Source organism: Notolepis coatsorum (genome assembly GCF_963971535.1).
Source record: "Notolepis coatsorum genome assembly, chromosome: 4".
Taxonomy (NCBI): domain Eukaryota; kingdom Metazoa; phylum Chordata; class Actinopteri; order Aulopiformes; family Paralepididae; genus Notolepis; species Notolepis coatsorum.
The window spans coordinates 75299851-75317879 of NC_140168.1; the positions used below are offsets into that span (position 1 = coordinate 75299851).

Below are 18029 nucleotides of genomic sequence, written 5' to 3' on the forward strand. Positions count from 1 at the left end.
TGTACTGTGCATAAAGGGGAAGTTTACTCAATCGAGAAACAGAAATCCCACAGAAAAAGTAAAGGTACCACTTGCGCTAGTTAACACAGATCTAGCCGGTCCAGTAAGCAACGAGTCCATAGGAGGCTTTAGATATGTACAGCCTTTTACAGATGTGTGCACAGGGCCAGTGTTTGTTTACTTTCTCAAAGCAAAGAGTGACACACTCCAGGCCACGGAGAAATTCCTGGCAGACGTAGCCCCTTATAGTAACATAAGATGCTTGAGGTCCGACAACGGAACCGAGTTCACAAACAGAGAGTTCCAATCACTGTTGAGAAGGAACAAGATAAGACACGAGACGTCATGTCCATATTCCCCACACAAGAACGGAGTGGCAGAGAGGGAATGGCGCACTCTTTTCGAAATGGCTAGGTGTAAGCTAGTAGACAGTAACTTACCTAAGAGTCTATGGCATTATGCGGTGCAAGAAGCCGCTTACACCAGAAACAGGTGATTTAATAAGCACACGGGCACCACCCTGTATACAGCACTGACAGGAAAGAAGTGTAATCTAGCTAGAATGCACCAATTTGGATCAGTGTGTTATGCTTACCTGCAGGACAGAGGAAAGCTTGAGTCCAGATGTGAAAAAGGACTCTTTGTAGGGCACGACAAAGGAAGCCCCGCTGTCCTAGTTTATCATCCCGGTAAAGGGAGAGTGCAGAAACACAGGCTAGTCAAGTTTGTCACAAAGACAACATGTGAGAACGAGACACAGACAGAGGAGCCAGAGCTGGACTCCAGAGTAAGGTGTGAAGAAACAGAGACACCTCAGCCCAGTGTACTTAGCACGGTCGTGCAGACAGACAGTCAGCAACCCCCAGAGGGCGATGACGAGGAGCACCCGAGGGTGACGTCACGTGCCCCAAGCAGTGAGAGGTATCCCTCAAGGGAACACAAACCCCCAAAGTATCTGACAGACTATGCCCGGAGAGAAAGTGACGAGGATGACAGTACACTTACCACCATTGATTACTGCTACAGAGTAGTCAGTGGGGTACCTCAGACCTTTAAAGAGGCCATAGTGTCCCCTGAATCAAGTAAATGGGAGAGAGCAATGGATGAGGAGATGAGGTCCCTAGAGGACAACCACACCTTTACTCTAACCAAGTTACCAGAGGGCAGACAGACAGTGGGAGGGAAATGGGTGTATTCAATTAAGGAGGGTATTGAAGGCCACAACAAGTACAAAGCAAGATTTGTAGCTAAAGGTTACAGTCAGAGGGAGGGGATAGACTACGGTGAAACATTCTCCCCCACAGCCAATCTGACCAGTGTAAGGGTAGTGATGCAGAAAGCAGCTGAGGACAATTTGATTTTACATCAGATGGATGTGAAGACAGCCTATCTGCATGCACCCATAGATAGGGAGATATATATGGAACAACCTGAAGGTTACGAAAAGAAAGGAGAGAAGCTAGTGTGTAAGCTAGAAAAATCTATTTACGGCCTGAAACAGTCTGGGCGAAATTGGAACGAGATGCTTCATACATGTCTCATTGAAGATCACTTCCTACAGAACCCAGTAGACCCCTGTGTTTACTCAAGGGAGTCAAAAGAGTCAGGAAAAGTGATAATCGTCATTTGGGTGGATGATTTGATCATCGCAGCAGACAACACTAGAAACCTAGAACAGGTCAAAGGTATGCTCTCCACCAGATTCAAAATGAAGGACCTTGGAAGGTTAAAGCATTTTCTAGGCATAGACTTTGAACAGTCTGCCAATTGTGTAAAAATATCCCAGAAGAGATATGTGGAAAAGATCCTGAAACGTTTTGACATGCAAGAATGTAGATCAAGGGAAACACCATGTGATCAAAAACTAGACTACCAGGAGGATGCTCAGAAACTGACAGATGTAAAAATGTACAGAGAAGCTGTGGGTAGCCTCATTTATTTGACAACATGTACTCGCCCTGACCTATGTTTTGTAGTGAGTAAATTGTCACAGCATTTTACTGACCCCACAGAGGAGCACTGGATTACAGCAAAACATGTTTTTCGTTATCTCAAAAGTACAGCAGATAAACAGCTTTGTTTCAGAAAGAGCAGCGAGGGCTTAGGGCTTAAAGCCTACAGTGATGCAGACTGGGCAGCTGACACCACAGATAGAAGAAGTACCACAGGATATTGTGTGAGTTTGAACACAAACAGCTCACTGGTTTCATAGAAAACAAGGAAGCAGCCCACAGTGGCACTATCAACTTGTGAAGCCGAATACATGGCTCTAGCTATGACAATACAGGAATGTATTTATCTAGAACAACTGCTCGAAGCAATGGATACCTATGTATATAAGAAGACTGTTGTTTATGAGGACAACCAGGGAACCATTGCGATTGCTAGAAACCCTGTGTGCCGACAGAGATGTAAACATGTGGATATAAAATATAATTTCATCAGATCTGTCATCAGAGAAGAAAGAATGACACTGATTTATTGTCCAACAGCAGACGCTATGACGAAACCCGCTTCCAAACTGAAATTGAAAAGATTTGCAGAGGTCATGTTTGGTGTGTAAATATTGCCTGTTATGTAGTATTGACTGCCATATTCTTTTTGATGATTCTGAACGGTATTATTTTCTTTGAAAATTGTTTTTGGAAAAGTTGTACAGTGTACTAGACAACCCTAAGTGGGAGTGTTAAAGTTAGAGGTTATATATGATTGCTAGTAACTGTCTAACTATGCATAACTGTTTCCACTAGAGGGCGCTATAGGCGGAGCTGCTAATCCTACCGCCAGGTGGAAGGTATTTAAGGAGATGTCTCCCCCCCCTCTATCTCTTCCCACCTGCCTCTCACGGAGAGGAGAACTCATGTGCTGCTGTGTGCAATTGTAAATAATAAACCACGCCGATTAAAGGCTGAAGGGAGAAACCATGTCTCATGAACATATTATTGTCGCGCCATAGCCAGACTCATCTGCACTAACCTCACTTTGTGCATTGCATTGAATAAAAATTCACAATGTACCTTTACATACCAATATTCGTCTGGCCACACCCCTATCCGCCAACTTCATAAGCAGGTGTGTGGCCACACACTCGCCTCCTTCTTCACTTTCACCACAAGGGAGTGCCTGTTATATACATCACTTGACAAGGTTGTTAAGCTGAAGAAAGTTGAGAGGAAAACAGAAGACAAGGAGATACGTTGACATTATATCTTTATTTTCTCTCTCACTATTTTCGAGAAAATACGGCGATATTGTCTTCGTCACTGGAGTGTCTGGAAGATGATGATCATTCTGACCTCCACCGTTTTTTTCGTATTAGCCCCACCTGCAGTCCTCCTTGCTGCGGCTGGATAGGTATTGAACCTCCGGTCATACAGCTGGACTGTGGGAGGCACCGGTTGCTTCCGAGCTGGGTGAGTACTGTTTTGCTTGCGAGCACTAGTTGTCTGTTAATGCTATGGGGGTTAGCTGACAATTTTACAAAGTCCGGCCCCAGATTGGGGTCCTCTGCTCGGCTTCTTAAGCGGTGGACAGAGGATCTTGGTCTGACGCCCATGATGGTCAACCTAGTGGGCCGCGACCGAGACCTGGTCGAACCCGGGATTCTCTGGACAAGCGGATGCTTCTCTGTCCCGTGCAGGCCCCATCTTTCACATGAATGTGGAAGTACACCCTAAAGCACGAGGGAAAGTGGACATGGATCTTCGTTATCTGAAGTTCCATGCTCAAGTCGGCTGCAGCCCATACGGGAATTGTGCCGACTCCGCTGCATGTCTGGTAAATCACAGTTGAAAACTGTGTTGACATTTCTTTTCTCTTCCCTCTTAGGATGGGGAGGGACTCAGGCGGCGGCCTGTCTGAAGTGTGGCTTATTATGTCATTGTGTACAGTTCAGGTGATAGCTGCTTGTTGCTATCAGTCGGGCGGCTGTTAGCTTAATGCTACACTGTTGAACGTTACTGTGACTATAACATGCCTTAAACACTCTGACTACGACGTCATCTTTGACAGAGGATGTTAGTCGACCCTACACCCGGGTGCCATGCCAGCGAGGACTTTGTCAACATGGAGAACGGCGGCTGGGTGGCGTAGCGGACATTACCCTTGTCACCGACGCAGGAGATGCCGGGTTCGACTCGGTGTCCCGTTGACCAGTGTTGCAGTCCTCTCGGCCTGCGCTCAGGGTGAAGGTAGGAGTCCTGACCGGACTTTAAACACTTCTTCTTTTCTTCCCTTCTAAATGTTTTGTAATAACGATGTTTCCAAAACGTGTGTTGCTGCAATACATTGAGGATACGACGCGTGTTGTGTGTGAATTGTCTTGTCACTGGTATAGCTTCTCTCTCCATAGCAAATCGGCGTTGTTTTTTACATGTGTAAAAATGAACTGGTTAGTTGTGATGAGAACATGTGTGTTCATGTAACGTTTGTAATTGTTATCGTATCTAAAAGAGTTGAGAAAAGAAAGAAAAACGACCACAAGGATAATTCATGTTCAGGAAACATTGTGTCAGAAACAGAATGTTGTCACATGTTTTCACAGTGTCAGCCTACTGTTGATGAAGCTCTGTTCCTCTGGCGACGTGATGGACACCAGGTGAGCCCCCACCATGCGACAGTGCTGCTCTGCCACCTCCCAGCTCAGTCGCTGGCTAAAGTGCCTGTAACAGTTGCCGTGGAACTTGTCCCAGCCAGGCTCGCACAGCTCCAGGTCTGAAACAATGACAGGGTTCAAAATCAATCACACATACAGAAAGACCACCTAGAACACGTAGCACTCATATTCCTATGCTTTTTTTGTTTGTTCTTAGCTCAATCTATTTTAATAAAAAAAAAAGTCTTATGTACTTTAGATACTATTGCTACCATGGATGTATGTATATGTGTTTCATTACATGTATATATACATAGTAGAGGTGGGCATAGATAATTTTTTTTAATCTAGATTAATCTCTCTGCAATCCTGGATTTAATCTAGATTAAAATGGCAAAAAAAAAAAAAAAAAAAAACCTGCCGAAGGCATTCAAAATATGTGTGTTCCTTATGTTTCTCAGGCCAGGTGGCCCATTACACCATGAGCCCATCTCCCGTTTCCAAAATGCATTACAGACTGTTTGAAAAAGCTGTTTTGCTATGATAATTGGTAATGAAATATCAAAATAATGTTCAATAAGATGTACTTGTGTTTAATAAGTTGTTTTATTCAGAAGTTAACACAAATAAATAATATTACCAGTACAGTACAGTATCTAGCACACTCTCAGGAGCAAAACAGAAAGAATCATTTCAAACTTGAACTATGTGACATGGCTTGAATCAACTGCTCCAGTGGAGTTGCTCAGTGGCCAATGGTGTCAACTGTGGTTGTACTGGGCAGCTCCCAGGTGTGAATGGAACTGTGTGAATGTGAAGCAGGGCGTTCCTGAAAAAGAGCATCTGTGCTCAGCGAACCTACCCTGGGTAAATAAATGTTAAAAAAAAAAAAAAAAAAAAATCAGATTAATGCGTTACTTATATTATCGCGCGATACTAGTATAGCGTTAACGCAGCACGTTAACGCCGTTAACAGCCCAGCTCTAATACATACATACCAATTATTCACCTGTTCTATTCTCCATCCGTCTATCATCCATAGCAACACTAGATTATTATCACTAGACATCCTGTTGGGGGATCCCCTTTGAACAGCCCATCTGAGGTGTCTCTCCTCCACTCCGCCTGTGGTGCTTTTTCCCCTATTGCTAGTTTTTAGTGAGTCGTTCCTTATCTTCATTGGGGAAAGTCTGGGAGTGTCGCATATATGGATTTTATGGTGTTTTTTGTTCTGGATCTATTGTGATGTTTCTTCTTGACTTGTACAGCCCATGGGGGCAATAATTCCATGTGATCTCGGGCTCTACAAATACATTTGATTTGATTTGATTTGAACAGTGTAATAAACCTTTTCTGGCTGCTCCCCAGTCTTTGCTGCGGCGATAGGAAAATGAATGGACTACTAATAGATCGCTCCTACAGTAGCTTCGTCTGTGGTTCATACAGCTGTGGTTCCTATGAACAAAGTATTCTAATGTCTCTCTCTGATAAAGCAGGGGATCTTGAATTTAAGCAGCAGTTTAAAAAAAGGATAAATCACCAAAACTAGCTTAGGATCGCAGATCAGGCCACCCGACGTCACCAGTGTCAGTGCATCCTCTGGCTCTTTTTGGCTTTTAGAGATTGGAATGTTAACTAAACATAAAATACTTTGGTGAAATGCAATTTTCACATTAACCCCACATTCATTACTGGTATACGGGAAAGGAAGAAACTGTTCATTTCTGCCATAGGCAGAAAATAAATACACTGGGGCTTGTCATAATGACGTGAACATACGTCAGATCAGATATCATGGCAGACATTTATGAGGACCTTTATTTATTTAAATACTGCAACACTTCTGGTATTTTCAGCTCATGGGAGAGCGCAGGGGGATACAATTAATGAATGTTGATGAGAGCCTTGACGTAAGTGGTTTTGTAGCTACAGTACAGCTGTGGAGGTGCTGGAGACATGATCCAATATACCTTTTTATACGCTTGAGTCTCCTGAACGCGGAGAGACCAATCCCAAGTTGATCAGCACTTTCTCGGCCAAGCTATAGTCACTTTTCCGCACCTACTCCCCAAACTCCACATGCGCAGATTGCCCAGGGAGTCTCTCTGGATTGTCCAGAGATCTAGGTTTATCAATCTGCGCATGTGGAGTTCAAGTCAAGTCAAGTCAAGAGTTTTTTATTTGTCACGGCATACAGGGCATACAGTGAAATGCGGGTGGTCATGCCTGCAGCGATTGTGCAATAATACAAGTAATAAGAATAAGACATAACAGGTATAATGTACATACAGTTTAAAATGCATGGTAAAAGACATGCTAAGGTCCTGCGATAGTGCAATACAGTGTTAAGCTACAGATGAGGCACTGGGTCTTATGTACACTACTATACAATACTATACTATACAATATACAGTTATACTATATATCCTTATGCTATCTTGCTATATCCATCTATTGCTATACAAGAACCACTCCCATTCTTTATTTTTTTATCTTCATTTTTTTTATAAAGTAAAGTGACCTTTTCATTTTGTAAAGTGACCGTTTGGTGTGAGTGTGTGCAGCATGTGTGTGTGTGTGTGTTCGTGCTAAAGTGACTGTTAGTGGGTGAGCGTAGTATGTGTGTTGTGTGTGTGCTCATGTGTGCTTGTGTGGAGAGTTCAGTGTTCAAGACTCTGATGGCCTGGGGGACGAAGCTGAGCCGAAGTCTCTCTGTCCTAGTTGCTGGTGTGCGCAGGCGTTTGCCTGACCGCAGCAGCTTGAACAGGCTGTTGTTGGGGTGGTGAGGGTCTTTCATTATTCTGCAGGCTCTGGATTTGCACCTCTTGTTATATAAGACCTGCAGGGGTGGTAGTGCAATACCCGTAGTACGCTCAGCTGAGCGCACCACTCTCTGTAGGGCCTTCTTGTCCTGTGCCTTGCTGTTTCCATACCAGTAAAGATGCTCTCTACAGCTCCTTGGTTTTACCAATGTTCAGGAGCAGGCTGTTGTCCTGACACCAGCGTGCCAGTACATCAACCTCCTCCCGGTAGGCTATCTCGTCGTTGTCAGAGATCAGCCCCACCACCACTGTGTCGTCCGCAAACTTCAATATGGAGTTGGAGCTGAACCTGGCCACACAGTCATGTGTGTAGAGTGAATACAGCAGGGGGCTCAGGACACAGCCCTGGGGGGACCCGATACTCAGGGTGATGGTGTTGGAGGTTGGAGTTTGGGGAGTAGGTGCGGAAAAGTGACTATAGCTCGGCTCGTAGCTACAACCACTTACGTCAAGGCTCTAATCAACATTCATTCATTTTATTATCCCCCGCGCTCTCCCATGAGCTGAAAATACCAGAAGTGTTGTGGTGGTCTATTACAGCAGGCTGCCTGTGATCACAGAAGAAGAGCAGTATGTCAGTGTTGCATTGTGGACTCCTTGAAAAAAACAAGGAAACTATAAAAGAAGGAAGGGTCATCACTGAGGTCACACTGTGTAGCGTGGTAACACACATTGGTGCCAAGTGTGGAAACTTTCAGTTCAGCAGACATTGACTTGAATGGGATCAGCCATCTCCTTGTTTATGAAATTTTTACAGGTTATTACTTCGGATGTCAGAATCATCTGCAATTTGTTGCATTGTTAACTAGCTAACGTTTGATATATTGGTTGATATATTTCCTCAGATAGCTTGTATATTTTAAATTTGAATACAGGCTTCAATAGAACTGGCACCAAAGTCTGGCACCAAGCAGAGCATAGAACGCTGGTATTCTGACGTGATGACCCTTCCTTCTTTTATAGTTTCCTTGCCTGTGACAACAGGAAGAGGAGTGTTATGTGGCTGTTGCATTGTGGACTTCTCAAAAACTTGATCATTAAAGAAATACTCAAATTCAAATAAGCTTTTTGGAAATACACTTATATGCCATCTTTCCCAGAATCAGACAAGAAGATTTATATACATTTTATCTCTGTACATCAGTTTTGGAGTTGTTGGACGTTGTATTTCTTCACTTTTGATGAAGCTAGGCTAGGTCCAGACCAGGGTCCGACCCATTAGCAGGTGCTGGTTGACTGCGACCGACTCATCCATATGTAGCACCCTGAATATTCGACTATTATTCAGAAGTGCCGACTTGCCTTTTATCTCCCCTTTGTGCACAAAGACATGTTGACTAGTTTCCATTGATATTCTCTCGAACAATGACGCGAGTGTCTCCTTCTCTCACCGGCTGGAATATGGATTATAAACAGTAAGCTGAATCATATTCAATCCATCCAGTTCTCTTCCTGTGGGGCTAGGTGGCGGTTCCAGCAGGGAGCGGCAGGTGGCAGGCGGAGCGCACAAGAGAGAGAGAAGCAAGCAACGAGGAAGAGGGAATCACCTAGAGGTGAGGGGAACCGGAAGGTCTCTTCGGCGTTGGATGTAGCCGTGAACGGTCGCAGCTACAACAGGAGGTGCTTTGGAATAGCCCCGTTAAAGAAGTGAAGCCAGAGAGCCCCGCCGGAGCGAGCGACGGGTGATGAGACATACTTGCTAGTGACGGGTTATCCTAGAAGTATCCGTGATAGTGTGTGAGTAAGAGAAACCGAACCCAAGGACTAACGTCCATAGATAACGTGTTATAGTAGCAGTGTGTGCGGTGTATTAGCATGCTGCTAACGGCTATATTGACTCCAGTATACTACCGGGCGCGAGGCGCTGAAGAGACCGGTGGTGTAGCCAGCCACGTTGCGTTAACAGTATAACCGAATAGCAGGAGGGCTGTCTGGGACCCACAGAGTAGCTTCAGTTAAGGTAGGGCCAGAGCATTGTCGCGCGTCGACCCAGCACCGGCCGTCAGCAGCCGTCTTTGCCGGCCTTCTACATCTGCTCTGCACCGGCGGTCGTCAGCCCAGCACGGGAGTTCGTCCCGTCCGGCAGAGGTCGCCATCACCCAGCACGCGCTCTCAGCCCGCTACTGCTCCCTCTGCCCCACCCCGCTTGCTAGCGCCAGTGACGAGAGCGTTCGACGCCATCTTACCACCCGGACAGTGGTGGCGCGGCGAGGCCGCCATCTTGGTTGAGTACATTAGAGCTTCGGGGCTCAGGATCCTATTGCACAGTGCACAGTGTGTCGCGGCCTACGGGCGAAGCTAATGGTTGCTAACCACAGTTCATAGGGGCACCCCATAAACATTACATGCCGGCATTAGTTTAGGACTTTTGTTAGGTACAGTGGGCCCACCTTTTCATTTCTTTTGAGTGTAATAACGTGTATGGTCATGCCTCTTAATTTCCCGTCTCGTTAAAGCTGTTTCTTCCTGGGGTACATTAATGCTGCCGTAATATGTAAAGCCTTAGAGGAAGGTATTATTGTATAAGTGTTATATGTGTTATTATTATAATTATTAGTAATTAGGAATAATGATAGTATATGCATTTGACTCACTGCCAGTAATACTTGTCACTGCCCAGTATAAGTAACACTAAACGAACTAAGACGGGAATTGTGTGTGTGCGTGTCCATTATTGAGTCTAACCCTAACCCTTTTTGATGCGGGTAATATTATTATTATTTAACCCTTTCTCCTTCCAGTCATTAAGGTCTCTAGTGGTCGTCGAGGGAGGGTACTGCTTGCGGGAGGAACGAATCTATTTAGGCATATCAGTCACTAGGTGTGGGAGGGTTAACGGAGGTATTGAGGGAAGTGAGAGCGAGTTGGGGAGTACTGCTGACCGCCCCGGAGAGGCGAGGAAGACCAGAGTACCAAACCAGGTTGGTAAATCCCGGGCCCCATTCACTCCCACTACCGGGCCCCAGTTTGACGCTCCAGGCCCAAAGACGAGGGTGCAGTCAGACGGAGCTCTACTGCGTCCAGCTACCTTGTGACTGCCAGCAACCGTTCCCACAAAGCAGGGATAATCCACCCTGCTACACATAGTTTACATACGTCCTCCCCCCGAGAAAGTGTGTTCTCACATGTTCTTTCATCCCCCCCCCCCCCCCCCCGCGCGCACTATGCTAGGGGTTAAGGCACTGAGATCCCACCTCCATTGCTACGTGAACCTGATTCACAGAGAAGTGAGATCCCACCGCTGCCACCAATGTAACCGAGAGATTTTAAAATGTGACCATAGGATCCACAGGCAGCCGCACTAACAAGCTGAGCTAAAGGGTCCGACCCGATAGCAGGTGCTGGTTGACTGCAACAACTCATCCGTAGTTTACACTGATATCAATCTTCTTGTCTGACTCTGGCAAAGATGTCAAGTAAGTGTATTTTCCCCCAAAATGTTTGGCAGGCATGTCATCTCAATAAAACCAGAGCAGGAAGCTTACCAGTTTGACAGAGGTCACCTCCGTAGCTTGGCAAACAGAGGCATTTGGCGACTCCGCCGTTGTCCACACATGTGCCTCCGTTGATGCAGGCATCTTCCAAACAGGCATCTGAAACAGAAGGAAAGACCAGACGAGTGGTGCAACTATATAAGAACATAGGTCACAAAGGCTGTGTGTGTCATTCCATTTAGAGTGACAGTTTACAGTGAAAGGTTTGCAGAAACACAACATGCAAACACAAGGAAAAGCAGGACACACAGATTTAGTGTAGGCAACAGAAGTGCAGGAAGAAAATCTGCATTCAACGGAATAAGATTATCCACAAAAGAAGTGTACACAGAGAATAGCCAGTGTTGCGATGAGACATGGTACAGATTACTGATACTGGCCCTCTTAAAACCTTCTTCATCACATTTTCTTCTCTTACACTACAATATTTTGGGAAATACACTTATTTGCCCTCTTCCCCAGAGTGAGAAGAGAATATTGAATCTTTGTGTGTCCATTTTTGGATTGTTGGAACTTATTTCTTCAGTTCTTTCAACGGAACCAGGCTAGCTGCTCCCTACTGCTTCCCGTCCTTGTGTACACTTCTTTTGTGGAAAATCGTATTCCGTTGAATGTGTTGCTTTAAGATGAAGAGCAAGGTTGTTACCATACATCATATAATATCTAACTTCTGTAGCGTGTGTAGCTAAGTATATGTATAATACAGTTTGACTATACCCAGGAGAAGTGAGAAAGTAAGTATCTGTTGGAATGACTAATACCAAAGTGTTGTGATCCATACGCGCCAGTAGAGGGTAGTGGAGTACAAACTTGAGACTATGGCACATGAGGACGAAGCCAGAGGGGTCATTCTACAGCCAGGAGTCATTCCCATCTCCCCTGTTCATGTATTTCTCTCTCTAAATGCCCACTCTCCTTTAACATTTGTAATGGCTTGCCAGGTGCAGATTTGAAGAAGCTAATCCATAATGAACAGATTTATATAAATTTTTACATGGTTTTAATTTTTTTTTTGGTAAAACATATTGCAGTAAATCCACATCTGTACAATGAATTGAAAGAATATTTGATGTATGGCTGAGCAACTGGTAATCTAACATGTAATAGTATAAATAACAACATTTCTGGAGGCATTATTTGTGAGGATTATTATTACAAGCAACAAAGCTGCTGGAACCCAATTGTATCTTGATTATTCTTTTTCTCCACTAAAAGTATTTTAGGCTCAGCAACCGGCAAGTCCTAGACCAACCAAATTTGGCAGGTGGGTTCCTATGGCCCCCCTCTACTCCGGTAATACAAATCACCCATGTCAGCCAGATGGTAGCGCTATAACAAAGGATCATGGCACTTCATATTCCTATGCATCTGAATGTGCTCTACAACTTTGCCTTTGGAAACACCCATGTCTGCCATATTGTTTGCCTGGTATTTAAACTTTTATGAAAAGAGGTTCTAGAGGGCTTTTTCCATTTTGGCCCAATCAGATACAGAGCCTCAGGGGAACAACCTACATGAACGCGTATGGCCGCTGTAAACCAACAAACTTCTTGAACTTTGACGAAGCGTGTCTCTTAGCCATTAGCCATAAGTTATCAATGTTTTATACAATCATCATGATATCCTGTAGATATGTTCACTCCATAGGGGGTGCAATAGTGCCAAAGAAATGTGCACTAAAACAGCCTTCCTATGCATGAAAATCTATGTTACAGCTACAGACACATGCCTGGGGGTTAGTATACAGAAGATAAAAAAGTGACAAAGTAGTCACCAAAGCCAGTTTTCTTAAGTGTAGTAAATAAACAGTCTCACATTAAGGAGGGATCCTAATGGTCTGAAAGACCTGCAAGAAGTAGGGTCCTTATCCTTCTTGGGAAGGAGAGAAAATGAAGTCTGAGTAAGAGTGGGTGGTCGTCTACCTTGTTTGAGAGACTCATTATATATATCCAAGAGAAGTTCTGTGCATCATTTTCAACATTTGTTTGAACAACCTGTTGCTCATCCCCAACCATAATGTAAAGCCATGCTAGCCAGGGACCAGCAACGTTTGACCATGGTCCATGTACTAATGTACAGAGAGAAAACATGGCTGTACTGGCTCCTAATCGCTGCACATATCAATGGCAAGGCTCTAGTCCTGGCATGCCATGCAACAAGAGGAACAGCACCCTCCTCCTACCTCTGATCAATGGTCTCTGACTACCTACCCACCAGACCCCTATGCTCTGCATCCTCTGGCTGCCATTTCATGCACCCGCAGGGTCATTAAAATGAAGCAGACTATTCTGTCTGGGCTCTGTGGTGGTGGACCATCAATTAGGACAGCTGAAACACACTCAATCGTCCACCACAGACTAAACACACACTTATTCAATCGCTATCTGAAAATTGTAACCAACTTTTCTTCTTATCTATGCTTACTATGCACTCCAAGTGATAGATAGATAGATAGATAGATAGATAGATAGATAGATAGATAGATAGATAGATAGATAGATAGATAGATAGATAGATAGATAGATAGATAGATAGATAGATAGATAGATAGATAGATAGATAGATAGATAGATAGATAGATAGATAGATAGATAGATAGATAGATAGATAGATAGATAGATAGATAGATAGATAGATAGATAGATAGATAGATAGATAGATAGATAGATAGATAGATAGATAGATAGATAGATAGATAGATAGAGTCTGCATTTGGAAGAGAAAACGACCAATCTAGATATTTTAAGATTCTATGCCTTACTTCTGCGCACTGCCAGATAGCCTGTGGGTGACGGAGAGATACAATTTACATTTTGACAAAGAGAGGAGAATCAGATACAATTTAAAGTGAGTCTTTATCACAAATGGTTCCAGAGACTTTGTAAAACATGTCTAGTGTCGCGTGTGCACGTGACACTCAGCTTTAGAGGGTTAAAAGTAAGACATTTGCACATTAAGCAAAATAATAAGTCTTGAAATGATACACAATGTCAGTGAAAAGCTTGTTTTTACGACAATGTTTCAATTAAATTTATTTTAAGATGTGTCATGAGAGTGTGAAAGTCTCAATGTTAAAAAGGACACAATATTATTTGTGTGCTTTTGAAGACGTTCTTTGACTGTCACAGAATTATCCTTTAAAGGACTTGGTTTCATTTGAATTATTTTCACCTTTAATGGTTATGTCGTTGTGTAAAACATTTCCTAAAACATTTCATTTCTATAATGAATATTCTAAAGTTTTAAGGGGATACCATACAGTATTACTTAGTCAAGGGCAGTTCAATCAATACTCTCCCCAAGCTATAGTATAGAAACCAAAAAACTAAGACTTGAAACTTTGATTTCATCAAGATGTAAATTCTCAAAACACAAATGTTTGAGTTCTTGCACCTAAATGAGCTTTATTCAATGGTAGAGTTAGCAGTTTTGAACCAGCAAATGTACTCTCATCACCAGAAAATATTTTGAGTACTCTCTAATGCTAGAGACATACTAGACGCTGAAGTGCCATTCTTGTGGCTGTTCACACCAGAAGCCATTTCAGGGTGTCGGTCAACATGAGATTCTGCTCCTCTGCTCCAATCACAAGTAGAGGCACTCATGAGTGCGGTGGGTCTGAATGGTGTAATCGGTTAACATGCACGCCAAAAGGAAACTGCCTGTTCCTCCCGGCTCTTCAGTGTCTGGTGTGTCCCAAGCATAACACTCCTCATCTATCAGGTATACAAACATGACAAGCTGTAAGCGCACTGAGCTAACGGCGCACAGAAACTACCATATGGTAATAATCGCCATTACATTTATACTTTGACCATTTTAATTCGTTATTTTTCTTCATTAGACCCCTGCCGTTGTCATATTTCTTGTTGTCAAGTTTCTGTAAATTCTTTATTTGAATTGTTAGCATTCCACATCCACACTGATATCAAGGAGCACCTCTTGCATTAAACACCAACATTATGGAAAATGTGGTTACCGTCTTCTCCAGAGTCAGACAACAAGGTAGATACCAGAGAAAAATAGAAACCGCTAAAACCTTGCATTGTGCTTTCTCCAGGGTATTCCTCTGCCTACACTTAGCCTCTCTTGCACTTGCCACCGATTCTGCTGCTTAAAGGCAAACATTATAGGAAATGCGGTTACCGTCTTCACCAGAGTCAGACAAGCAGATAGATACCAATTTCCTCTTTGTGCATTCAACACCAGCTATGGCCTCCTTGGTATTAATGTGATCATGGAGTGTTGCTTTCCGTTCCCTCGTGCCCCCCATGGCATGGACCATGGCTTTTGTGGCCTGCTGATGTGTGACAGCCACAGCGCCCCCACAGGGCAGATGACCAGTACTGCCAGACTAACTAAGCAGGCCCCTGTTTTTGTTCACCCCCCCCAGACAGAGATGCTGCTGTGGGTGCAGTTCCCCAAGGCGCTGGGGTCCCTGATGGCCCGGTCATAGTGGAAGACCTTGTAAGGAGTTGACCAGGAGTGGTGCATGGCCCAGCTCATTTTGTTTCAGTGCTTCCAGACCCATGGACTGAAAATGCAGCCCACAAAGTATCACCTGTTGCAGCACCAGGTTAAGTATCTGGGCTATGTAGTCAGCGGAGAAGGGATGGACACTGATCCCGACAAGCTAGCCAGCCAGCATGAGAGACTAGCCCCCCCCCCCCCCCCCCCCCGACGGACAAGTCCATTCCTTTCTGGGTTCTCATGCTACTACCGGTGCTTCATCCCGGGCTGGACGGCCCCCTACATGGCCCACCCCAAAGTAGAACCATTCAACAGACTCATCAGACCCTCTTGAGCGCTCCGGTATTAGGCTATGCTGACTTCAACCTCTCCTTCTGGGTTTACACACCACCCTGGGGGTGGTGTTGGCCCAAGTCCAAGGGGGCGAGGAAAGGGTGATTGCCTATGCTAGCCGGAGCTTCCATCCCAGTCAGAATTATGACCATAACTACAGCTACTTCAAGCTGGAGCTACTAGCACTGAGATGGGACATTACTGAGAGGTTCAAGGACTATCTGTGGGGGGCCGAGATCACAGTCTTCACTGATAACACCCCCCTGGTCTACTTGGAGATAGCTCGGCTGGGTGTGACAGAGCAGAGGTGGGTCGCACAATTAGCTAACTTCTGCTATACTATGAATGCAGGCCCAGAATGCTGACATCCTGTCCTGGCTACCTGGCAAACTGCAGCCACTACAGCCCAGAGCTGACTGAGTCTTGGCTGGTGCCACGCTCCGACCAGGACCTAACCACTACTACTATACTCCCCACTGTCCAGCCTTTGGAGCAATGAGAGAGTGGCAGCTCAGTGACCTTGATATCAAGCAGCTGCCCCCGTGGAAGGAGAAAGAAGAACGCCCCAGTGTCAGGGCCCATGTTTCCCTGTCTCCTGGTGTCCACAGGTTGTTGATGCAGTGGAACCACCTGGAGCTGCCAGAAAGAGTGCTGACTAGATTCATGCTAGTCCCTGAGACTGGGGCCCAGCTGTACATTCCCGTAGTCCCTGCATGTCAGACCCATAAACTCTGGACCAAGTATCATCTGGCATTTGGCCATGGCAGTGGACAGAGGACCCGGTCAGTCTTACATCAGCCTTTCTTCTGGACTGGGATGGAGCCTGACTCCTGTCTCTGGGTGTCCCAGAGCCCTTAGTGTGGTGAACCTGAACCCAAGGTAACAGCCCATCTTCCATTGATCAAAAGCAGCTACCCCTTTGAAATAGTAGCCATGGACCTTCTGTCCTTGGGCAGGCCTGCTGATACTTACCCCTATGTCCTGGTAATCACTGATTTGTTCTCTCGCTATGCTTTTTCAGTCCCCACCCATGATGACCAGACAGCAGCAATGGACCTTTGGCTCCACAAGTGGTTCTTTTCTGACCAGGGAGCAGCATTTTAATCTGCCTTAATGCAGCAATTGGCTGAAATGTACAAATGCAAGAAGAGCCAGACCATTCCATATCACCCACAAGGTAAAGGTGGATGTGAATGCATGAACCAAACTGAGCACCCTAGACCCTGAGGTCCACTCCTAGTGGCACCGGAAGATGCCGGCCCTGGTCCATGCGTACAGAAACATGCTTAGTAAGTATTTGCATCGGGTTTGTGGCCTCATGGTTTTCATCACACCATTACTAACGTAACTAATAACCCATGCAGGTCAGGGCTCCACCCCTCTCACACTACCGCCGTCCGTCTGCCAGAGGGCCCTCAACACCTTCCATCTGACGGGGAAAGCCATTGACTGTCTCTCGCTCTGCTAAAAGGGATATTTCCCCATTTCTGCCTATGTTGTATATAAATAAAGATTGTTATTCCTTTGCACCCGTTGTTTTTGTCTGCTCTGTTAGAAACTACAACAAACCTCAACCTGTGACAATAACACGACCAATCTAGATATTTTAAGATTCTATGCCTTACTTCTGCGCACTGCCAGATAGCCTGTGGGTGACGGAGAGATACAATTTACATTTTGACAAAGAGAGGAGAATCAGATACAATTTAAAGTGAGTCTTTATCACAAATGGTTCCAGAGACTTTGTAAAACATGTCTAGTGTCGCGTGTGCACGTGACACTCAGCTTTAGAGGGTTAAAAGTAAGACATTTGCACATTAAGCAAAATAATAAGTCTTGAAATGATACACAATGTCAGTGAAAAGCTTGTTTTTACGACAATGTTTCAATTAAATTTATTTTAAGATGTGTCATGAGAGTGTGAAAGTCTCAATGTTAAAAAGGACACAATATTATTTGTGTGCTTTTGAAGACGTTCTTTGACTGTCACAGAATTATCCTTTAAAGGACTTGGTTTCATTTGAATTATTTTCACCTTTAATGGTTATGTCGTTGTGTAAAACATTTCCTAAAACATTTCATTTCTATAATGAATATTCTAAAGTTTTAAGGGGATACCATACAGTATTACTTAGTCAAGGGCAGTTCAATCAATACTCTCCCCAAGCTATAGAAACCAAAAAACTAAGACTTGAAACTTTGATTTCATCAAGATGTAAATTCTCAAAACACAAATGTTTGAGTTCTTTGCATCGGGTTTTTGGCCTCATGGTTTTCATCACACCATTACTAACGCAACTAATAACCCATGCAGGT

At 44.4% G+C, this 18029-nt stretch overlaps 1 protein-coding gene across 1 annotated transcript in view; it reads right to left on the minus strand.

The window, feature by feature from the left end:
- The window catches only part of LOC311227299 (brevican core protein-like), a 71504-nt gene that overhangs the window by 8056 nt on the left and 45419 nt on the right, over positions 1 to 18029 (minus strand). The window contains exons 9-10 of the mRNA XM_084312900.1: positions 10902 to 11009; positions 4555 to 4713 (exon numbers count right to left, since the gene is read on the minus strand). Of these exons, the coding sequence (XP_084169026.1) occupies positions 4555 to 4713; positions 10902 to 11009 (267 nt within the window). The remainder of the gene's footprint in view (positions 1 to 4554; positions 4714 to 10901; positions 11010 to 18029) is intronic.